Here is a 25891-nt window from a genome sequence, read left to right on the forward strand (position 1 = left end):
TATAGAGAGAATCCTAAAAATGCCACCAGAAAACTACTAGAGCTAATCTATGAATTTGGTAAAGTTGCAGGATACAAAATTAATGCACAGAAATCTCCTGCATTCCTATACACTAATGATGAAATCTCTGAAAGAGAAATTAAGGCAACACTCCCATTTACGACTGCAACAAAAAGAATAAAATACCTAGGAATAAACCTACCTAGGGAGACAAAAGACCTGTATGCAGAAAACTATAAGACACTGATGAAAGAAATTAAAGATGATACAAACAGATGGAGAGATATACCATGTTCTTGGATGGGAGAATCAATATTGTGAAAATGTCTATACTACCCAAAGCAATCTACAGATTCAATGCAATCCCTATTAAATTACCAATGGCATTTTTTTACAGAACTAGAACAAAAAAATCTTAAAATTTGTATGGAGACACAAAAGATCCCGGAGAGCCAAAGCAATCTTGAGAAATAAAAACGGAGCTGGAGGAATCAGACTCCCTGACTTCAGACTATACTACAAAGCTACAGTAATCAAGACAATATGGTACCGGCACAAAAACAGAAATATAGACCAATGGAACAGGATAGAAAGCCCAGAGATAAACCCATGCACCTATGGTCAACTAATCTATGACAAAGGAGGCAAGGATATACAATGGAGAAAAGACAGTCTCTTCAATAAGTGGTGCTGGGAAAACTGGACAGCTACATGTAGAAGAATGAAATTAGAACACTCCTTAACACCATACACAAAAATAAACTCAAAATAGATTAGAGACCTAAATGTAAAATCAGACACTATAAAACTCTTAGAGGAAAACATAGGAAGAACACTCTTTGACACAAATCACAGCAAGATCTTTTTTGATCCACCTCCTAGAGTAATGGAAATAAAAACAAAAATAAACAAATGGGACCTAATGAAAGTTAAAAGCTTTTGTACAGCAAAGGACACCATAAACAAGATGAAAAGACAACCCTTAGAATGGGAGAAAATATTTGCAAATGAATCAACGGACAAAGGATTAATCTCCAAAATATATAAACAGCTCATGCTGCTCAATATTAAAAAAACAAACAACCCAATCCAAAAATGGGCAGAAGACCTAGATAGACATTTCTCCAAACAAGACCTACACATAGCCAAGAAGCACATGAAAAGCTGCTCAACATCACTAATTATTAGAGAAATGCAAATCAAAACTACAATGAGGTATCACCTCACACCAGTCAGAATGGGCATCATCAGAAAATCTACAAACAACAAATGCTGATGAGGGTGTGGAGAAAAGGGAACCCTCTTGCACTGTTGGTGGGAATGTAAATTGACACAGCCAGTATGGAGAACAGTATGGAGGTTCCTTAAAAAACTAAAAATAGAATTACCATATGATCTAGCAATCCCACTACTGCACATATACCCAGAGAAAACCATAATTCAAAAAGATACATGTACCCCAATGTTCACTGCAGCACTATTTACAATAGCCAGGTCATGGAAACAACGTAAATGCCCATCGACAGACGAATAGATAAAGAAGATGTGGTACATATATACAGTGGAATATTAGCCATAAAAAGGAACGAAACTGGGTCATTTATTTGTAGAGACGTGGATGCATCTAGAGACTGTCATACAGAGTGAAGTAAGTCAGAAAGAGAAAAATAAATATCGTATATTAACGCATATATGTGGAACATAGAAAAATGGTACAGATGACCCGGTCTTCAGGGTAGAAATTGAGACACAGATGTAGAGAACAAACGTATGGACACCAAGGGGTAAAATTGGTGGTGGGCGTGGGTGGTGGTGTGATGAATTGGGCGACTGGGATTGACATGTATACACTAATATGTATAAAATGGATAACTAGTAAGAACCTGCTGTATGAAAAATAAATAAAATTCAAAAAAATTAAAACATAAAATAGCCTAATGAAAAATAGTGGCTACAAATGACCCAATTTCATTCCTTTCTATGGCTGAGTAATATTCCATTGTATATATGTACCATATCTTCTTTATCCATTCATCTGTCGATGGGCATTAGGTTGCTTCCACGTCCTGGCTATTGTGAATAGTGCTGCAATGAACATTGGGGTACATGTGTCTTTTTGAAATATGGTTTTCTCAGGGTATTGGGTCATTTGTAGAGATGTGGATGGACCTAGAGTCTGTTATACAGAGTGAAATCAGAAAGAGAAAAACGTATATTGACGCATATATGTGGAATCTAGAAAAATGGCACAGATGAACCTATTTGCAGGGCAGGAACAGAGACGCAGACGTAGAGAACGGAAGAGTGGACACAGGAGGGGAAGGGGAGAGTGGGATGAATTGGGAGATTAGGATTGACATATATACACTGCCATGTGTACAATAGTTAACGGGAACCTGCTATATAGCACAGGGAGCTCAGCTCTGTGCTCTGTGATGACGTAGATGGGTGGGAAGGAGGTGGGGGGGAGGGAGGTCCAAGAGGAGGGGATATACGTATACATATAGCTGATTCACTTCTTTGTACAGCAGAAACTAACAACATTGTAAAGCAATTGTACGCCAATTAAAAAAAAGTGCCTATATTTTGTAAAAGCCAGAGCTAAAGTCCTCATTTAGGCTCTTTAAAAAACCTATCAATGCTCTGTATATTCAAACGATTAAGAAAAAAATGGGAATTGAAATATTATTACCAGATTTTCATGAGTAGGAATCAATATCAGAATTCTTATGTTACATCAAGCTAAGTTTGTTTATTCTATGCTTAGAAAAGAGGCATTAAAAATTTCAGGTATTCTGGGCTTCCCTGGTGGCGCAGCGGTTGAGAGTCCGCCTGCCGTTGCAGGGGACGCGGGTTTGTGCCCCGGTCCGGGAAGATCCCGCATGTCACGGAGCGGCTGGGCCCGTGAGCCATGGCCACTGAGCCTGCGCGTCCGGAGCCTGTGCTCCGCAACGGGAGAGGCCACAACAGTGAGAGGCCCGTGTACCGCAAAAAAAAAAAAAAAAAAAAAAAAAAAATTTCAGGTATTCCTTTTACATGTTACAAATAAGTAAAATGTTGACTATTTTAAAACATTTTATATCAAGTGTTAAGACCCTAGGTGTGTTATTAATTTTGTTATTCTCAACTAGGCCACCAGTCTGTTCCAATATTCAGTTAATGATATCAGATGATTTCCATAAAAGATTTATAAAAGGAATGTTTTACATCTTTAGTGTTTATATTATTAGCTCACATGCCAACAATCTTATCAATAACCCTCTCCGGCTCAGATTACGCAAAACAACCAGTTTTGTCACCTTTCAAATATATTATTTTTAAGAAACTTTATATTCAAGAATAGCTGTGAAAATAGTGAAATATTTAAAGCTATAAAACATATTTATTTTACAAATCTTTTCCAGAATGACCTAATAACATCCACTGAACACTGGTGGAGATTGACTGTGTAGTTGAGAATAAAAAAAATTAATAACACATCTGAGGTTCTTATACTTGATGTAAACTATGTTAAAATATTCAACATTTTATTTATTGGTAACATGTGAAAGGAGTCTCTAAAATTTTTAATGAAATTTTTCTAAGCATGGACTAAATAAATTTAGTTTTCTGTGATCTAGGAATTGTGATATTGATTCCTACTCCTGAAAATATAGCAATAATGTTTCAACTCCTATGTTCATTTGTTCTAACATATTAAAACATAGTCTAAAGCTGTAGTAGTTGCAAAAAAGATCATACTGCTGTGGAAAGAGATCAAGAGAAACAACAAATAACAGAGAGAAATGAATTATCTCACAATTTAGTATCTGGCAAATGTTATAAACCAGTAGAAAATGATCAATTTATTTAGCATTTTTACATTTATTTATAATTTGTTATTTATATTATAATTTGTTGATTAGGAAACAGAGTCAGAAAGGTTAACTTGCCTAAGGACATACAACTATTAAAAGGCAGAGATGGCAGAGATGACAATCACACATAGCCCATCTAAATCCAAAATCATGCACTCATCTACGACTACAGCGTGTCTCGCTATGAACTTGAAGCCAATCCCCAACTGCAGTGCAGACACACACAGACATAGGTGATGGGTTTGAAGAATGTGGCAGAAAGCTAGGTGAAGTTTAGGGAAGTCAAATGTGAGATAACAAGATCACTAAAGGAAAATAAATCATAATAAGTGAGGAATAAATGTGGCATATTGAATTACATTTGCTAACAGACTTGATATGTATGGTACAACACATTACTGGAAACACCAAGCCTGACACTCTAGGGGCATCTATGCATCCTATGTAGGCAAGAGCTGTTAGGTGAAATGTGAGGTTTTCTTTTACCAAGGACCCAAGCAACTCATTGAGGGACCCTTTCCTCCATAAAATAACTAGACCCAAGAAGAGGAAGCTGTTTCCCGCTGGCTGGAACAACATGAGCCCCAGAGAAGGCAGGACGGAGCTCAGGGAGGAGGTAGTAAAGACAGCAAAGACCTGCAGAGTAAGAGACTGCAGTGTCCTGCAAATTCCCCTTTCTCATCCATAGCTGTAGTTGGGCACATCAGCTAAGCCACATTTCCCAGCTGCTCTCGAAGTTGGGTGTGACCCTGTAACTAATTTCTAGTCAATAAATGTGAATAAAAGCACGTGCCGGGCTTCCCTGGTGGCACAGTGGTTGAGAGTCTGCCTGCCGATGCAGGGGACACGGGTTCGTGCCCCGGTCCGGAAAGATCCCACATGCCATGGAGCGGCTGGGCCCGTGAGCCATGGCCACTGAGCCTGCGCGTCCGGAGCCTGTGCTCCGCAACGGGAGAGGCCACAACAGTGAGAGGAGGCCCGTGTACCGCGAAAAAAAAAAAAAAAAAAGCACGTGCCACTTCCAGGTTTATACTTTGAGGAAGCAGGTGTACCTAATTCATACTCTTTTTCTCCTTCCACTGCATGGATACCGATGAGAAGGAGCCCCTAGGAATTGGTACAGCTTCAAGATGGAAGGAACGTGGGTTCCTGAATCACTGTGTGGAGGAGAGACCCACCCACCAAGACCTTAGCCTACTGCACAAGGGAGAAATAAACTTCCATTGTGTTTGAGCCCTTAAACAATTTGGGGTCTATTTACCAACATAGGCAAGCCTACCCTGACTAATAAAGATTGTCTGTGCATCAGAGACATCAGCCTCATTCTTCTACATTTAAGGAAAGAGTAAAGGTCGGCAGTGTGAAATAGTAGGCACAGAGCAGACCAGAGAAGGTGGCATAAAAATGGTGAACAGAATGGTAGCTGATGTTGGCAAGAGAGACATGATGAGCAGCAGCTGGAAGAGAGGAGAGAGGAACCAGAGATGCTTAGAGAGGCGCTCCTCTTAGGCACTGGCTGTAAGAAAGGGACAGGGTTGAGGGCTACCGATCCTGTACAGTTAGGAACAAACTTTAAAGCAATTACCTAGCTTCTACTGTAGGTGCCTTCAGAATATTCAGGTTGTATGTATGTGGATAGGAGCATGCTATACACAGACACATGCAAATGTGTTGTCAGAATGAATAGCCTCCAAAACATGAAAATACTACAGTTGAAGGATTACGGATGAGTGTTATTTTTTTCTTTCCTTCTGAATTATCTAAACTGTTTAAAAGAAACATACCATCCATTTATAATGAAATTTTTTTTCTTGATTTGAAGGAGAAAAATTCCTCCTTTTAATTATATAGCTTCATGAAAATATTTAATTCCTATACATAAATATATAAATACGTAATAGAGATGAGATTCGAAGTTTTGTCCAATTCCTATTGTGGAATCTTTCAAGAAATGAATATTTATATACCACATAAAATATGACTACATGTTCACCGGTTTCCCTGTTAAATAATCAGCTCCTTTGAAGGCAGACACTGTATTGTACTCATGATTATCACTGGCACTTGGCACACAGGAGGCACTCAGGAATGTTAAGTGAATGAATTTATGAATGCTTGAAGACTCCAGTAGTTTTTAATATGTAAATTCAATGGTAATTGATAAATTATCTCAGCCTTGGAATCCCTGTTCCCTTGTTATTTCAGTTTTGCTAAGTGTATGATATAAAGTCATTGACCGATCACACTTAAGACACCTAAACAGTGTTCTGTTTTTTCTTTTCTTTTACTTTACATGTCACAGCTCCATTCAACCCAAATAAAGGTGCAGATAGCATTGTCAAGTTTGACACTTTTGGAGACGGAATGGGACGTTACAACGTGTTCAACTTCCAGTACATGGGCGGCAAGTATTCCTACTTGAAGGTTGGTCATTGGGCAGAAACCTTATCAGTAGATGTCGACTCTATCCACTGGTCCCGGAACTCAATCCCCACGTCCCAGTGCAGCGACCCCTGTGCACCCAATGAAATGAAGAATATGCAACCAGGGGATGTCTGCTGCTGGATCTGCATCCCCTGCGAGCCCTACGAATACCTGGCTGACGAGTTTACCTGTATGGATTGCGGCCTTGGGCAGTGGCCCACTGCAGACCTATCTGGCTGCTTTGACCTTCCTGAGGACTACATCAGGTGGCAAGATGCCTGGGCCATTGGTCCAGTCACCATTGCCTGCCTGGGTTTTATGTGTACATGCGTGGTTGTGACTGTCTTTATCAAGCACAACAACACACCGTTAGTCAAAGCATCAGGCCGGGAGCTCTGCTACATCTTGTTGTTTGGGGTTGGCCTGTCCTATTGCATGACATTCTTCTTCATTTCCAAGCCGTCACCAGTCATCTGTGCATTGCGCCGACTAGGGCTGGGGACCTCCTTCGCTGTCTGTTACTCAGCCCTGCTGACCAAGACAAACTGCATTGCCCGTGTCTTCGATGGGGTAAAGAATGGCGCTCAGAGGCCAAAATTCATCAGCCCAAGTTCTCAGGTTTTCATCTGCCTGGGTCTGATACTGGTGCAAATTGTGGTAGTGTCTGTGTGGCTCATCCTGGAGGTTCCAGGCACCAGGCGGTACACCCTTCCAGAGAAGCGGGAAACAGTCATCTTAAAATGCAATGTCAAAGATTCCAGCATGTTGATCTCACTTACCTACGATGTGGTCCTGGTCATCTTATGCACTGTGTATGCCTTCAAAACGCGGAAGTGCCCAGAAAATTTCAACGAAGCCAAGTTCATTGGTTTTACCATGTACACCACATGCATCATCTGGTTGGCCTTCCTCCCTATATTTTATGTGACTTCAAGTGACTACAGAGTAAGTCTCGGAATGGTTTCTCCTTTTCCTTCTTCTTGTATCCTGCCACTGTTTTGTTATGTCTAATTTAAAAGAGACTCCTTTTATTTCATCTCAGCAATTAGGTAGCTAAATTAGAAATGCCATGATGAACCACCATATTGTATATGGAAATTAATTCAATATGTTTTAAAACATTTAATTAGCGCTTGCTATGTGGAAAGCATTGTGCTAGGCACAGAGAGGAACATAAATGTAAATGGCATGGTCATTCAAGCAATTTATAATCTAGTGGGAGAAAAGTATAATACACACACACGCACGCACGCACACGCCCCTTAAAACTTTTAATTTAATTTAGAAAGTGAATGACAAGATAATAAGACTTTAAATTAGACACGAGAGGACCTGGCTACCACAGATGGATCTGTAAATTAAAGCAGAGTTGCAACATTAAGCCAGGATCAGTTGAAAGATCTAAAAACTTTTCACTCAAGCTTCAAATAAGCATCATTATTTCTCTAAAACAAGTTAAAATACGATATTTGTTATACTTTTTCTACAACTTTACTTCCTGTAGATGTGGTATAGGTATGTAATCCCTGAATCGGTTAACACTTTTACTGTCTATATCCAGGTAACCTAATTAAGTCATTACTCATATAGTCTCCAGTAATATTTAGTTCAGATTTCTGGGCTTCAATATAATGACCATGTCTCCTGAAAGAAACAGTTCATGATTCCATCAAAATTTCTCAAATTGTTGAAACCATCAATCAGTTGCTCTCACATTTGTAATTCTCATTTTCGTATCGCCCAATGAGTGAGTATAAGAATATTTCCCTCTTAAGGCAATTGGTTTTTATTCTCTATATTTCTTAATTCGTCATTAAGTTTTCCAGAGGCCTTATGGTTTCCTTGTTACAACATGATTTCATAAAGTGCCTCTGTAGGTTGGAATAGTCCTCAAATGTTTCTGTTTATCAGCAATTCCTACGTTACCAAGCTCTTGAATATTGCAGCTCAAAAATAAGACAAAGCTACTTAAAGCAAGAGATCAAGAGACTGGCAAAGCTTGATGTGTCTAGTCTAGTAAATTATCCACAACGTTGTGACTCAAACCTAGGGACCACATTAAAGGAGCAGCAAGAAAAATAAAGAATATACATTCAATGTTGGGATAACGGTCAGGCTTTCTATAAGACTACCTATAAAAATTTTTGAAAATCTGTCAAAAGAGAAGACATCAGAACTAAATCAACAAAATCAAAGGTCAGATTATATGCACACAGGAGTTCGTACCTTTCTAGTGTGGGGATTAAATGGAGAACTACAGTTAATGCATTTTAATGCCCCCAATTCTATCTTTTGTCTTTCTATACACATCCTCCTCCTATAGATCTGTAAGGATTTTTTTTTTCAGTTCTTAGGAAGCCATCCTTAGTAGACAGGACTTGGGGTATTGGAAATGCAAAATAGTTACGTTATTTGTTCTATCCTCACATATGATTTGAAACTATTCATTCTCAAAAACGCTAATGAAAAAATAAAACAAAAATACTACCGAGAAAAAAATTTAATTTTATTGAATAAACTAGTATTTATTCCCAAAACATAAAAAAATGACTTCTTCCTTTAACATGATAGCAATATCATGATTAAAAGAAATTAGCTGAAGATACCAGAAGTTTTACCACATGGCAGAAGCTACAAGGAAAATGGGGCAGAGGTTGTACAGTTGAGAGTTTTAAGGGCTATGCTAACTAAGGCAATGAATCCTACAGAGATCATCTGAGGTCTCACTTATCCTTGCAAATAATCCCAATCCTAAATTTACAAAAGAAATGAGACAGTAGACCAGAGCCTCCAACACAGAGGTTTTCATATTCAACCACACATTGAATCAACTGGGTAGCTTTGAAAAAAAATATTGATACCTGGGGCACAGCCCCAGATATTCTGATTTAATTGGCCTGATCTGTGGCTTAGACATCAGGATTTTTCAAAGCTCCCCAAGTGACTCTCATTTGCAGCCAGGATTGAAAATCTCTGCTCTAATGAATCACATGCTCTTCTTGTCCCACAGATATCTCTAGTTTGGCCTGCACTGTTTTGAAATTCTTTGAAATGTTTGCCAAAGTAAGAAAATTGAGAAATTGTACATAACTATCTAGATTCTTGGCTTCTCTTAACAAACTAAAACATGTGGACCCACAATTAGCTGGCTGAGTAGTGCTTATGCCTCTAGACAGAGCACTCTCACTCCTGTTGCCCACAGCTCCCACCAGCCCCTGAATTCTTACACCTGGCTACCCTCACGTATGAATCTGCATAGCCCTACAGGTATTTGAACCCAGGACCCTTGTTTTAGACTGCGATTTAAAATTTCCTGGAGGGAAACCATGTGGCTCGGATAGAATCAGCAGCATTAGAAAAGTACCCAGTAATAATCTAAGTACCAGCATTAGGAATTTGGCCATCGGTCAACAAGGTTTATGACTCAGTACTTTGCCACCCACTGGGAGTTATAAAACAATATAAAGCACTATTCTAGTCTTCAAAAAGCTTACATCTCAGTTGGGAAAACAATAACAAGCATGAACGAATTCAAGATTAACACAGAATAGTTTATAATTAAATTGCTGATAGAAACTCTTAAATGCCTATTAGTTTCAAAAATGAGTTGGATCAGTAAGAGCTTGGTCTTTCCAGGAATCTCCTTAAAGAGGTGGGATTTCATCCTGTACCTTGGTAGGAAAGTACAAGTAAGGTAGTTAGAGTATATAAGGCCTACAGGGAATATTCTTGAGGCAAAATAGAAATGAACCAAGAAGAATGCAATAATGTCGGTCGTGCTCAAATGGAAGATAGGGGGAGTCTAGTGAGAAATTAATGGGAACTGGCAGCTTGGTCAGATTATACCAGGTAGAGGAATTCATTTAAATAATGTTTAAGGGCTTTGAGGTCTTGTGATTTTTAAATTTTTCTTGTTTTCTTTTGGTTGGTTGTTCACTTGGGCAAAAAGTGACATGATTAAGGCAAGAGGGAAAGAAAGGAACTAAGTCTTCCTGACCAAATTCCAAGACCTTATTCTACCAAGTGCTTTGCATACATGAGCTTACGTTATTCTCATTAGCACCCTGGAAAGCGAATTTCATTATCCATTAGAAAGATGAGTAAACAGACTCAGAGGGCAATTAACTTCCCAGGTGGCACAGTTAAAAAATAGTAGGACTAGTTTTTTGGATCCAAATCCATGCTTTTCCTACTATATCACACACTTATCTATCCTTAATATGAAGAATGGACTTGTAGGAGTAAAACCTAGAACAAGCAAGACTAGTCAACGCTGTAAGAGACATCAAGACGGAGCGAGCAAAAACTTGGGTAAGAATCCAAAACTTCAAAGGATCTTTGAGAAATATCCAGGCTGCCTCCTTCTGTATCACAACAAAACCATCCCAGAGAGCGTAAGAATCAAACACCGAGTCATCAGGGATCCAATACATAGTTCCAATGGTGTAAAAAAAACTAGGTCACATTTGGGTGGAAAGTTTACCATAAAAAGTATAAATGGTAATTACTGAGTATTTTGTTCATTCATGTCTTCCAAAAGTATCTGAGCATTTATTATGGGCCTTGGGATACAGCTATCAACACAGACAAGCCCCTCCTCTTTTATAACTTACAATCTGGTGGGGAATGAGAGGAGCATAGAGATGGTGAGTAAAGAATTAACAAGTGAAAGTTCAGGATAACTCATGCAGTGGTGAGTACTATGACGGAAGGGAGTGGGGTTATGCTACTACAGTGCTTCCCAAACTTTAAGGTGCATCCACCTGGGAATCTTGCTAAAGATTCTGATTCAGTAAGAAGGGATGAGGCCCAAGGTTCTGGATTTCTAGCAAGCTCCCAGATGATGGAGATGCTGCGAGGCAAAGGACCGTACTCTAGGTATCAAGATGCCGGATTCTTACTGGGGTTGGTGCAGGCAAAGCATTTTGCCTAGGCAGACTTGGAGGTGACTTTAGAATTTTTACAAGGTTTAAGTACTTGCAGAGAAATTCCAATTTTCCCATGTTGACTATTTTGAAGATTTAAAGCAATGTATCACATCTCATTCTTTCAAAAAGTGTTTGCCACCCCTACTAGTGCCTATTTCATAATACCCTACCGAAAGATGGGAAGGAGCAAACCAGGGGAATTCTACCCACTAGACAGAAGAAACAGCAAGTGCAAACACCCCTAGGCAAAAATGTCTTAGAAAAGAAAGGTGTATCTGGCTACAGTTTAATGAGTAGATGGGAGAGTGAGTTTATATGAGAGGTAGGCGGTTGGGAGGGTGGGCAGCCAGACCACATAAGACTTTATAGGCCATAGCAAAAAGTTTAGATTCCTGTTCTCTATGGAAAAAGAAACCACTGAAATACTTTTAAATGGAGCAGTTTAATGATCTCATATTTTGTGATCTCACATTTTAGGAAAAAAAAAAATCAAGCTGCTAAAGACAACGTACGACAGAAAGGAAAAAGCAGGGGTGGGGAGAGCAGTTAAGTGACTGCGATAGGTCAGAGATGATGGGGGCCCGAGCCAAGGGTAGGATGTCAGTGATGGAGACAGAACCTGTGAAGGACCAAGAAGGGTTTTTAACCCATCCCACAATCTAACAGGTTAGCCCGCCACAGTTCCGGGGATGCTGACAGAAGACCTGAGACTCCTAACTCAGAAACAAAGCACTTTTATTACCCGCAGCCACCACTGTAGCCAGAACTTCAGCATTTGTGTAGGTTGCGCAAGTCCCAATTTCCAGTAGGCGGTGCAGAGTGGGCCCGGTAACACGTGCATGAGCAGTCATCACGATAGGATCAGTATTGCTGACTTTTTGTCTTCACTTTGAATACATCATAGCCCAGCACTGTTACCGATCCTAACCTTATTTAAAAGGTTGGTATTGTGTTCATCGTAGGCTTTTAGCATGAATTTTTATTTTTAAAAAATACTGCAGTAAAATATTATTTGTTTTGGGGCTTCCCTGGTGGCGCAGTGGTTGAGGGTCCGCCTGCCGATGCAGGGGACATGGGTTCATGCCCCGGTCCGGGAAGATCCCACATGCCGCGGAGCGGCTGGGCCCGTGGGCCATGGCCGCTGGGCCTGCGCGTCCGGAGCCTGTGCTTCGCAGCGGGAGAGGCCACAACAGTGAGAGGCCAGCGTACCGCAAAAAAAAAAAAATTACTTGTCTTGATTACTGAGTTTTGGGTGCCCCCTTAAATGTGTATCTCAAGCAAGTTCCTCATTTGCCTCATTCTGGTCCCAGCCCAGCCTTCTTCCTAACAGATCTGGGTAGGATGGTGACTTGGCTGTCTGTAACCAACAGAGCATAAAAATTTGAGTTCTTCCCTCCCCAGAGTTTCCCAGCATACTGGGTCTGGTGCATATGGATGGCAGCCACCCTTGGGGATGGGGAGACATTGTTCCTATCTTTCCTCTCTTCTTAAGGCAGCTGCGATCAGGATGGAGAGAGTAAGGGAGGAATCAGGCAGCATGGACATCTCCATGCCAGGAAGGAAGGCACACTTGCTCTGTGTTTCAAGCATGCAGAAGCTACGCATGGCTCAACCAAACGAAGGTCCAATGTTTCTGAGCACCCAAAACCCTGAATTGAATGGCAACCGTCATCATTACTGCCACTGTTCATTTCAGTTTGGGGGACCCCTTGACTCAGAGGCCAGAGCCAGATATCGGTAGCTATCTGCCTGGGCCACGTGGTTTGCGTGTTTCAGCTCACTCGCCACTGACTTGCACAGACAGCAGCAACTTTTTTCAAGGAGTTCATCTTAATCCAGGGCATTTGCTGTCTCACCGTGGTAACATCTCTTAGCGTCTTGCCTGGTTTTAGCCTAAGGGCTAAGCAAGCTTTCCAGGGTTGCAGCTGACTGCAGGAATTCGTCCAAGATTTCCTTGCGTCCGTCTCTCATTCTTTGGTGCAGCACTTCTGTCAGCGTTTTCAACCCAATCCAGGTCAGGAAGAGCCCAAATACCGGTCAGTGCGTCATCTCTGGCTTCCCAAAGCATTATCCTGTTTCAGGGCAATCTGACAGAGAGGGCCAAAGCTCCTTTTCTGCAGCCAGGTTCCACTGTAAAAAACTGAGACTTCTGTCATCGCAGAATGGATCTAAGTTTGGCGTGAGAGACTATACCAAGGGATGAGCCCTAAGAGGGCCTAGCTGTTGCCATTCTTCCTTCACAAGCACTGGTCGCCCTCTTCCCTCATTTCCCAAGGGAGCCAGCCAAAGTTTAAATGACTCACCTGGTCTCTGCTTCTCTGAAGGCTTCTCTTTTCAGTGGAGGGTCAGGGTAGGTGCTTGTCTCTGCAACTTTTATGTGAAAAAGGAGTAGAACTTTCTGCCCACCAAGGACCTGAATCACAATAGGGAGGAAATCCACGGCACCCCCAGAGGTGAGTCAGCAACAATTTCAGTACAGGTCTAGCAGCTCTATCCGAATCCACTTCCTGTTACTCAGCCTGCGAACCACCCCCCAAATCCTCTTCTTTAAGGACCATAAAGTGGAGCACTATTTATCGCCTGGTTGGCCGTACAGTTTGGTCAGCCTGTTTGCTACGGATCCCCATGGACCGCTCTCAAGGCCTGTTCCATCAGCCTATGAGGCCCTCATCCTTCCTCTTGGAGAAAGCCTTTCCGATCTCACTGTCACAACTGTCAAAGACCGAAGAGTCTGAGATTTTACTTGACTGATTCCAACTTAACATGTTAGCTTGCCACAGTTTTGTTGACGCTGACAAAAAGGACTCTGACTCAAAGCAATGGCAGTAGGCAGAGTTCCGCACTGGCTCTGGTTACCTGAGCCCCACTTCCCACAGGCTATGCAAAGGGCACCATGACCACGGCACAGTCAGCGGTGGCATTACAGGGAAGAACAGTTAGATTGGGGAACCTGAATCTTCTCCAATGAGTGATATGCTGGTCCTTTGTTCCACAGGCACTACCTCTATCTTCTAGGGCTCTTTGCTATAAAAATACCATTGAAAAGAAAGTCCAGAACAAAGGCAGTTGGAGCCGCTGCTGGAAAGACATACAGAAGCCCAAGAGACCATACAGGATTATCTTCCAGAAGAACCAGAACTTGCTATTGGATTGGATGTGTGGGTGTGAGGGAAATGGCAAAATGAAGGATGACTCTCAGGTTTTTGGCTTGCACAAGTGGGTGGCATTTGGTGTCACTTAAATGGACATACTTGGAGGAAAGGATCAAGTTCTGCTTACATATTCATTCTGATTTGCCCACTACACATCCACAACAACATGCCAAGATAGCAGTTGAATGTATAGGTCTGGAAGCCCAGAAGATAAGTTGGAACTAGTACTACATAGATGAATACCATCCACATAGGAGGTACTTAAGCCACGGAACTCAATGAGATGGTAAAGAGGAGAGTGTCCAAAATCGAGTTCTGAAACACTCCAGCACTTAGAATTCAGGTAGAAGAGAAAAAGTCAGCAAAGGTAACTCAGACAAGGAACTGTCCAGTGAGGGGAGGATGGATCCAGGAAGTGATTAACCATGTCAAGTGTTTCTAGGAGCTTGAGGAAGATGAAAACAAAGCAGCATGCGCTGGGAGTGTTCGAAGACGCAGAACAAATAATTATAGATAAATACAGACTCTTTATAGCGTGAGTTATAGAGGGAACTGGGCAACTGAGACTATGAGGCTGATACTTGGGCTTTGAAAAAAATTAAAAGGTATCAAATTTAAAGCGGGTATACTGAAAACTATGCAGCATAAACTATGACCAAAATGCACCTTTAGTTATGCTTCCCTGTGTCCCTTTAGCAGTTAGTGAGATTAGTCACCCCTCCACCCCTGGATGGAAATTCCAGTGGATACATCCAAACAATGACTGTTCACCTTATGTGAGACACCATCCTAGCGCTGGGGATACATCAATGAATGAAAACTCTCATGATCTTGGTAGGCCCGTGAATTTGCGTACCCTTAGGTGACATAAGGTCCTACAATAATTTTCAAAGGAAAAATGTCTCTAGTAGGAAATTGAAATGCCTTGTCCTATGTAGTTATCAAATCATATCATGATGTAACATTCAGTATCATTTCCTCCTGAGGTCTGGCCTGCCTTGGAGCTGCAGTGGTTGGCTTCCCCTTTCTCCCAGCTCACACTCCCCAGTCCACCAGTTGCTATGTCCCTCTCAGGCCCGGTTAGAGAGTAATAAGGAAGAAGTAGGATGGTTCTTACATAACAGGATGACTTTGTGATCTCTAAGTCCGCAGTGGCTAAAGACACATCCTTGGGATAACCCGGAAGATGATTAAAGGGTGCTTTCACCTGATCATCAGGAAGGTCCTGCTGGCCTTTTTCTCCCGCAAGTCCTTGAGTGAGTTGGCTGGCAATTCGCTACTCTGAGTCGTCACAATCCAGCTACTCCCCTCTAGCCTCCTTCTGAGAAGGACTCCAGGCCCCTCCATATGGGCCCTAGACGACCCACAATGGCTCACCTTTCCGGCATACCACTCCCGTAGCGTTTGTTTTGATAAATTTTTAGAGTAAAGGACTATCTCAATACATCAGCCAGCCTCCTTGCTCTGCTACAAAAGTGACTAGCCATTTCTCACCTTCTAGATTTTCAAGACAGGAATCAGGCTCCCGGCCAGAGCATCCTCCCAACCACAGAAAAACCTCAAACCTTCTGTGAAGGGCCACAGTGATGCCCTCCTCTATAAGCTTTAAGTGAAGAGATGGACACAATCCCCCTAAGGGGTGGAGGGCATGGAATTCACAGCACAGCTTTGGGCCGAGATCTCCTCACAGAAGCCTCCCTTCTCCTCTCCTTGTAATGTCTTAAAGTATGTGAGGAGTTTCAAAGTTATAGAAGGTTTTCTTGAAAATGTGCACATTTGAACTTGTCTCACCCTCACTGGGATATCTGATAGCTTTCACACTGGCACCACAGTCAAAACCGAGGCAGGAACAGCACAGTTCTAATATCATATTATACATATATGTAAGAAGAAAAATTATGTCAGTAATGGACTTGCTATAAATAACATAGTTATGATTTATCAAGGCTTTTCCATCATGGAATTAGATAGTAGACTTTTCTGAGAAGCTGACAAAAGAGAGAAGAGCCTGAAACTGGGGACCAAGTTGGAAAGCACTGGAGTGGTTAGGGGAGCAAGAGCTTTAAGATAATGAGGAGAGGGCTTCCCTGGGGGCGCAGCTGTTAGGAATCCGCCTGCCAATGCAGGGGACACGGGTTCAATCCCTGGTCCAGGAAGATCCCACATGCCACGGAGCAACTAAGCCCGTGCGCCACAACTACTGAGCCTGCGCTCTAGAGCCCACGACACACAACTACTGAGCACGCGCACCTAGAGCCCGTGCTCCGCAACAAGAGAAGCCACCGCAATGAGAAACCCGCACACCGCAACAAAGAGTAGCCTCCATTCGCCGCAACTAGAGAAAGCCTGCACGCAGCAACAAAGACCCAACACAGCCAAAAATAAAATTAAAGTTAAAAAAAAAAGATAGTGAGGAGAGATTTACTTTCAGCAATTAAAGTAAAACCAGAGTCTGAAGAATTATGATACAAGCGTAACCTGATTTTTTAAAAATCAAAAACAGAAAGAAGTCTTCTAAAGTTATGTGGCTCTTCGAGTTAACTGTTCAGTCTTCAGCTTCCTTTGATTACAGAAGAAGGTCAGACACTTTAGGGCATGAGAAATTATTGCTATCTGGTAATAGCATCGGCTGGGGAAAAAGGAAAAAGAACTCTAAAATGACTCTAGGATTTACCATAGTTACTCTGAGTAGAAACTGATAGAAGAAATAATTAATTTCCATTTTTCATACTGAAAGTGATTAAATATGTAGAATCTAATTTGGGATTTTCCAGAAAATCTATGGGAGCTGAAGCCAGGATAAATGAGGAGAGCGGAGAAGATGAAGAGTGCGGGCAAGGGAATGAAAAGAAGAGACGATAAAACCTAGTTCTGAGGTTTGCTTTCAGGGGAAGCAAAGAGGGAGCAAGGGAAAATTCTCTGTCAAGGATGGGTGCATAGAAGCCTGGAGAACAGAAAGATGGAACAGCGAGTACCTGATGTATCAAAATTCCAGAGAGATGCTAATGAAATAATTAAAAGAGTAGGTACCCCAGAAGAAAGTTGATAACGTCCCCTAGTGTTGAATAGGGAAACCAAGAGCTGATAGAGCTCCCAGCAAGAAAGAGAAATGGAAATATGAAACAGGACCAGATTTGTTCATAATATAGTAAACCCTAAACAAGCCAAGTTGATTGACTCAAATTATCAGTTATCTGGTCACTTCATCATTGAATATTGATATTTTACTCTTTAAGATTCTGCAGACAAAAAAAAAAAAAAAAAAGATTCCGCAGAAATATCTTTATACAAAGTAAAGAGGAAAACAAACAAAACAAGACAAGAAAATCTGTGTGAAGTCTTGGCAAGCCTTCAGGACACCAAACACAGAGAGTGTTTGCTTTTTCCAAATCCTAAGCAATGTTTCCATGTGCATCCCAAACTCAGAAGATCCAATATAATTGCTGTATTGGTTTGGCTAGAATAAGAACAGAACTGTGGATGATTTGGGTTTTTTCAGTTTGCTCTTTTTTCAGTGCTCTCTTGAGTTGGCCACTGTATTGAATTTATAGTCAAGACACTTAACTAGGCAATCTTTTCTTATAGGTGCAGACAACGACCATGTGCATCTCGGTTAGCCTGAGTGGATTCGTGGTCCTGGGCTGTTTGTTTGCACCCAAGGTGCACATCATCCTGTTTCAACCCCAGAAGAATGTGGTCACACACAGACTGCACCTGAACAGGTTCAGTGTCAGTGGAACTGGGACCACGTATTCTCAGTGTAAGTATGGAACTTGACACTGACCCCTTCATATATAGTAGGGAGCAGGCTAGAAGGAGAAGCAACAGACATAGACAGAAACAGGCAACACATGTCCATCCCCATAATCAATCTCAATTCAATTTAGTAAGTGCTGGTTTGATCACTGTGTGCCAGGTACTGTGCTGGGTGCTAAGGATACAGTGATAAGCAGAAGAGGTCTAGGTTCGGTTTTGGCAGTACGCGGTCTAGCAGGGATGACAGACATTAAATCCATAACCACAAATGGGATTTTTGACCAAGTTGTAGAGCCAAAGAACCAAGTTTCTAGTCCTGACTTTGCAACTAGGTCAACAGGTAACCTTGAGCACATCACTTTACTGTTTCCTTCCTTAGTTGGACTAGAGGGTTGGACTAGACTGGTGCTCTGTAAAGTATGTTCTGTGTCACACACATGCTGAAGGTGCTTCATAAAAATTAAAAGAGGAAGATAAGCAAATAAGGTGGAAAATGCTACATCCTAAATACCCACTTGGAAGTTCAAAGCACCTCCTTTGACATGAGCATGAAAAAGGTTTTTCAGAATCTCTACAGCAGGGAAACCTGTTTCACTTTGTTATTTACAGTTCCTTAAAAGTAATTGATCACCGTAAAATCAACTGCACAGCCCATGGAATACACTTTGGAAAACGCTAGAATAGATCTTCCTCCTATTTCAAAGGCACAATGTTTTTTCAGCCGAGGAGGCAGTGCTAACTGAAAGATACCAGGGTAACTCCCAGCCAGAATTCTCTCACCTCCTGGCCTGCAAATATCTTCAACAGTAGCCTTGGAGAACCATTTAAGTCTTTAGAGGCATCTAAAACACGAAGGTAGCTAAAGGGGACAACCTTTTAAGCCATTTCCAGCTAATCTATGGTATAAAGTAGGAGAAATGCACTGACAGAAGGATGAGGGGGAAGGAGGGGAGAGGAAGGGGAAGGGGGGTGGGGGGAAGGAGGCCTGGAAGTGACAGAGACAAATGACTACTTCACAATTTTGCCCCGAGCCGATTAGAAAGGAAACTTTGAAATAGCTCAGCGTCACAAAGTGAGCAATCGCATTAGTGCCCCAGTTTCTCCAACAAAGTGCACAATTTTATAGGGCTGTCCTTTTCCTGGCAGACAAAGGGAAGACTGATGGCTGACAGCACGTGTTCCGTGATGCGCTGTGTATACCACTCCTGCGTCTCAGCTGCTATAGAGATGGAGACCTTATTGCATTTTCAGCTAAATTTCCAGGTGTCACGAGGGCTGAGTCCCAGGACCTGGTAAAGCTTGTGAAATAATTTTCCTTGAACCTTAAAGAAACCTGCTTATTTCTTGAGCAAACAAATCTCTTTTCCAGCAGCTGAACTATAAAAGCTAGCTAGTCCAGACCAGAAAGAACTGGCATATAACTAATAATAATAACTAATAAAAACAACAATAATACAGCTAAGAGGAACTATCATTTATTGTTTCCTTTGTGCTGGGCATTGTGCTAAGTACTTCATACATGTGTGCACATGGGATATAGCTTATTTAACGCTCACAACTCTTGGGGATCTACCCAAGGTCACACGTATTGAAAGTGGCAGAACCAGAACTTAAGAGCCAGGTTCTCTGATTTCAAAGCCAGGGCATCAAACCACCTTATCGTGCTACTTCATCCAGAAAACAAGCCGGGAAATTTCCCATGAACTACTTACTTGGTAGACTTTCCAGGGAGAACAAAAGGAAAATTACCCTAGGCTATGCAGCATGATTTACCTCTGGGCAGAAAGAGTCTTGTTGATAGCTTAGAGCTCTTCTTGGCTGTTATTAAAACAATTTAGCAGAGTCCCTAAGTCGTCCACAGACACTTTTCAGATCTCATACATCTGAACCTCAGTAATTTAGATATGGTGGCATTTTCTAACGTATGTACTAGGAATTAATAAATTCCTGAAGAGTTAACAAGGACACTTTGCCCAATGGAGTCTCCCCTCAGAATTTCAGAAACGTTCATTTACACAAAAACAATGTACTGCAACTGCCATGGACCTGCTTAAGCGGTCACTCAGTATCTAATCTGCTAGTGGCCCAACTAATACTTCAAGGTAGGAGTCTATCCAGCCCAACATTTTAGGACTACTTTGTTACTCAGTGAAATTTAATTTTTTTTCCTTAAAAAGGTCTAAATTTCGATCTCATTTTCCCCACAATTTTCCTCTAATTAATCCAAATCAAAGAAGTGGCAGTAAAGTAACAAAGTGAAGTATTTGAGTGGTATCTCTAGGCATTTCGAAGTGCGTAAGTAACGAATCCATTGATCTTTTATTTTTATTTGTAATTCTTTATCTTTTACTCACGATAGTTTAATATTTGTGGGCTCATTTTATCCCATGTGTACAAGATAACACAAGTTCTATTTTATAGGTGAGAAAATAAGAGAAGTTGCTTCTCAAGGACATACAATGATTCAAGAGTTGACACTGGATTTCCTGACTTGTGATTAGTATCCTTCCTATTTTAATAAATTGGAACCACTGTCATGAAATTCATTAAAGTCATTAAATGCCTGAATGCCTTCTATACACCAGAAATTTCTAAGCACAGTGGTGAATAGGACAGAATCCCTGGTCCCAGGAAGGTTAGTGTCCAGGGCAGTGTTTTTCATACTGTAGAATGTAATCCATTAATGGGTCATGAAATTTATTTAACATGTTTGACCAGCATTTTTTTAAAAACGGAAATAGAGGGACTTCCCTGGTGGCCCAGTGGTTAAGACTCTGCACTCCCAATGCAGGGGGCACGGGTTCGACCCCTGGTCAGGGAACTAAGATCCCGCATACCGCACGGCGTGGCCAAATTAATTAATTAATTAAATAAAATAAAAACTGACCTGGACATTTAAAAATAATAATAATAAAAAATATAAAAATAAAAGAGAAGAGAATAAAGTATCTTAGAGTGCATCATATGTAACAGGGTAAAGAGTATTTCACCAAGTTTGCTCAGGTTTACGTATGGGTACCAGGTTCAGGTAAAATATTTATTTCTATGAACTGCAATCAAAGATATTTGAAAGCCACTTGCCTATGGGATCTGGTTCTATGTATAAACGTGTTACTGACCCACTATGATGAAAATTTAAGCAACTGGTTTCATATTTCAGTGCCTGTTTCCTCCATTATAGATTCAGCTCAATTAATATCCATCTCCCTCCTAAATACTGGGAAGTACGCTGTTTAAAGAATCAAGAAAAGTCCTTAAACTGCTCTGCATTCATTAAGTACAGCGTATGTTTTTCTCAGGTTGTACATAATTTATGTTCCTCTGGTTAAGTATTTGCAGGCATTTTATTCCAATGGATTATTGTTCCCAGTATTGCTGCTGTTTTTCTGACCTAGTGCCTCCAGAGGTAAAAACAAAAACCCCATGTATGGACGAGAGTCAGCTGGTATAGCAACGGAGTTACCCCCCCGCACAGACACATTTAGTTATCTATTCCCTCATAACGAACTTCCCCCAAATTTAGTGGCTTAAAAGAAATCCCTTTCATTATCTCTCTTGATTTAGTGGGTCAGGAATTCAGGCAGTCCACGTGCTCTGCAAGGCCCTGACTGGGGTCCTTCTGTGGTGTCAGCTGAGACTGAACTGATCTGGAGGGTCCACAGTGATTCACTCTCATACATGGTGCCTTGGTGGGATGCCTCTCCACATGGGACCCAGACAGCATGATAGAGCCCATCCAGATTCAAGGGGAGGGAGGCAGACTCCACCGCTCAAAGAATTTGTGGCCATTTTTATTATGTTGCACTCTCCAAATCCCAAATCCAACCGGTACCGAACTCTTAGCAGGGATTAAGTGACATGACACACTTAAGCTTATGCAATACCAAGAAGTCACCTTGACTGGAAGCTGCGGCCATATTAATTCAGGGTTAATTCTCTGGCAAGAGAGTAGCAGAGATACCACATCACTCTGGAGTCTAAGTGAGCTCCCTGACAGCAGCTAAGGTGGCTGACAGCAGAAAGAAGTTCAGTTAGCGGGTTTTAAAATCTGAGCAGTTGCTCCAAAAAGATAGAAAAGCATGGCCAAACTCAGAAGCAGGCATGGAAGAAAGAATATCATTAAGGACATCTTGGAAAACTCACCATTTGAGAAATGTTTACATATTGCTGTATGCAAAAGAGACCAATTTTAGTTGTATCTGATTAACTACATACAGTGGGAGTCAGAATAATAAAAATGAAACAGTAATTTTTCTCCACTAAGTGTACCCATAGGCCAGTTGTCCCCAATATTTGTGTATTAAAAAAAAAAAAACTCTTTGAAATGGAGATTCCCAGGCCCCACCCTTTGTATCATGGGGTCTTGGTAAAGGCCAGAAGTGTGGTCGGTAACAGATACTCCAGCTGGTTCAACAGAGATGGTCCAATGAAAACGGTTTGAGAACCTTGGCCCAAACCATCCTGTCTGCTTCATCCACTGCTATCAGTGCAGAGCAGGGAGCTCCACTTAGATGCCCTCAAAGAGAAAGGAGGCCCTGGGTTCAGAGAAGGAGAGGCCCTTGAAGTCCCATCCTTTGCTTCATGATGCCAAGAGTCACATTCCGGCACAGTCATTTCCCCCATTGCTGTCCGAACCCTCCACAGAAGGCATTTCTCCCACAGAAGCACCTGGCCACTCAAGAAACATTTACTGAAGGTGGGAATGCACCTTCCAATAGCAGTAGAACTCAGAGACCCTGAAATCCTAAGTTCATATTTATAATGCTGCTCCCACACCCACACACATAAGTAAACATCCTTTGTATTTGGAAGAGGAAAAAAAAAAAAAAAAGAGGTCATTCTTTGTTTTGTTCAGCTTTAGAAGCAAAGGAGTTTCCCACAGCTGATTCCCAAAGACAGGCAATCAAAAACGTATGCTGAGAATCTTAGCATCTGCAAATTCAATGATTTTTTCTTTTTTTAATTGAAAGCCTTCCCTTCAGCACTACACCTGACAGCATCTTGCTCTACCAGCATGGGTGCAGAATGTAAGCGAATGGCGTCATTTTGAGGGAGACAAACTGGATGCACACGTGAGGTTTGGCAGCATAAAATGCTATAGGCCCTGCGCAGGTCAGAATATTGCTGACGCTAATATAGGTTTGCATCAGCGTAGGCTGGGGGGAGAAGAAAGAAATGGAGTGTGTCCAACAGTCTTCAGAGCTATTATGTCCCCAGACGTGGTCCTACAGGGATGTGTATTTCCCTTGCTCACGGTGATCATTCAGATGTATGTATGTCATTATCATTAAATCAGCCAAGAGGCTTCTGCTAATTAATGATGCCCAGATTTGGGTCCCGGAGGAGCCATGGGCATATGGAGATTGATTTTCTCTGCCACAACCTTATTCAGAAAGTCATTTGTCTAGGTGGTAGTGTGCGAACTGCTCAATTAATAGAATTATTCTTTATCACTAAGCATTTGCACATTATAAAAAGAAAGCAGCAGTCTAAAAAGATCGAGGGGACCGTCTTCTAGTTTCACAGTATAATTTGCCACAGAGCTTCAGCAACAGAAAGCAAGGGCCTGAGGACAAGCCTTCGCATTTATCAATGGCCAAGCTTTGAAGATACCCCAGTTGGCCGGGGCAAGCCACTGTTCAACTCTGAACAGGACTTTATTAAAAAAAAAAAAAAAAAAGCACATAATGCCAAGTTTCTTCTCTACTGTGCTAGTCCAGAAAAACAGTATAATACACCTGCACTTTACAGTTCAGGGAGTCCCATGATGACTGGCCAGCAAATGAGGAAGTTATTTGGCAACCCAGACTGAAAGGAACGTCTTCTTCGCCACAGGCATAAGTATATTATAAACATAAATCCTCTCTGACCAACGTAGGAAGAGCCTAGAGTTGTCAGTAAGTTGAGCCATTTGCTTCCAGGCGGAATACATCTAGTACATCCAAATCAGATATATGTCAATCCATTTTCCCTTAAGAGAGCAAAGTCCACAGCACTCCTGAGAACCTCATTCTTTCTATTCCCTTTCATTCCCTCATTGAGGATGGGGGGATAGTCTCCAGCTATGATAGGTAACCCTATTATACATTAGGAAATTGATGTTTAATACCTCTCCTTCTTTTATTTGACATTTCCATTTACTTCTCTCACAACCACTCTAAATCAACCCTTAAATCATTTTCTCTTTACCTCTACTATTTTGCTAGGTTTTCCCCAAGCAGCTACAGCCCACCTTCTTTATTACACAGCCTGGAGCTGGAAGGGATGCTAGGGATCATTTATTCTAACAAACACATTTATAGATGAGAAAACCAGGGTCCCATCTATTAGGTACTTTAAGGAATTTGATAACTGAAGTCATAGATAAAACTCTCAAAAGCTGCTCTATGGCTCCTGTGGCCTCTGGATTTTCTGCCCCAGCTCAGTTACAAAATTCATCTCAGAGACTATTTTTTTTTTTTTTTTTTGCGGTACGCGGGCCTCTCACTGCTGCGGCCTCTCCCGTTGCGGAGCACAGGCTCCGGACGCGCAGGCTCAGCGGCCATAGCTCACAGGCCCAGCGGCTCCGCGGCATGTGGGATCTTCCCGGACCGGGGCATGAACCCGCGTCCCCTGCATCGGCAGGCGGACTCTCAACCACTGCACCACCAGGGAAGCCCTCAGAGACTATTCTGACAGTAAGAATCTTAGCATCTGCACATGCAATGATTTTTTTCAAGTTAAAAGCTTTCTCTTAAGCACCACACATGACAGCATCTTGTCCTACCAGCATGAGTACAGACTTGTGTTCCTCTCAAAAGCCCATACCAGGGAGTTCAACAGCATAAATCATGTCTCTTTGAGCCCCCGGTGATCCCCACGCCCAGGCTGCACACAGACAAGGTGTGGCATTGATATTCCAAAGAGGCTACACACTAAGTTTCTTAGAAAATGTGATTTGATGAAGACAAATGAATACAGTTAATGTTTATGTCAGATATAATTTCTCTCATTTCCATAGTTTTTTTAAAGCATCACTTTCTTGAATTACATTACATTGTACAGTTTCTCTTCTGTATTGTACATTAGAACAGAATGTAAACACAGTAGCTCAAAGAGAGTCCCTAAACCAGCGAGTCAGGTATTGTATGAGAGATACCTATAGTCATCTGCATTCCCACATAACCCCAAATTTATTAACGCCTTTGGGAACAGGGTACCGTGCTGAGAACTATGTATATATGTCAATAAAAAAGAAAATATGTATTTAATCAAATACTGCCCATACACTGATCTCAGATGATCAAAACCTTAAAACAAAGCAAAGGGTCTAACCTCAATTTATTATATGCTATTTCTATGACTTCATTTTTAGTGAAATTCTCTGGAGGACATCTATAAATGGAAATATCTCTGCGCCTATAGCAGGAAAATGCCTACCCATATGGAAAAAAAATTTTAACATTTCTGCCTTACCTGGAATAATTTCAGAGAGTTTGGGAGAGAAACCACTAACCAAGTAAATGTGACCAATTTGATGGATAATTCACTCCTTCATTGAAGAAATTTTTGTGCCCAGGCTCAGCTCTAGGCACTGGAGATGTGGTAATGAACAAAACAGACCAACTCTACACTCACGGTGCTTGCATTCTAATCGGGCAAGAGGGGGCACAGACAGACAAACCGACAATGCTTAATAACTCAGGTGCTGATAAGTGATGTGAAGAAAATAATATGGGACATAGGCAAATAAGGTGGACTGAGGATACAAAGAGTTCCTGTTTTTATAGAGTGG

General features: G+C 41.5%; 1 protein-coding gene across 4 annotated transcripts in view; it reads left to right on the top strand.

Annotated features, from left to right (window-relative positions):
- GRM3 (glutamate metabotropic receptor 3) overlaps positions 1-25891 on the top strand; it is a 233680-nt gene that overhangs the window by 201399 nt on the left and 6390 nt on the right. For all 4 annotated transcript variants that reach the window (XM_029233866.1, XM_029233863.1, XM_029233865.1 and 1 more), the window contains 2 exons: positions 6160-7226; positions 17947-18121. In XM_029233866.1, the coding sequence (XP_029089699.1) occupies positions 6160-7226; positions 17947-18121 (1242 nt within the window). The remainder of the gene's footprint in view (positions 1-6159; positions 7227-17946; positions 18122-25891) is intronic.

This window comes from Monodon monoceros, unplaced genomic scaffold (assembly GCF_005190385.1).
Source record: "Monodon monoceros isolate NGI ecotype Baffin Bay Population unplaced genomic scaffold, NGI_Narwhal_1 Super_Scaffold_2, whole genome shotgun sequence".
Taxonomy (NCBI): domain Eukaryota; kingdom Metazoa; phylum Chordata; class Mammalia; order Artiodactyla; family Monodontidae; genus Monodon; species Monodon monoceros.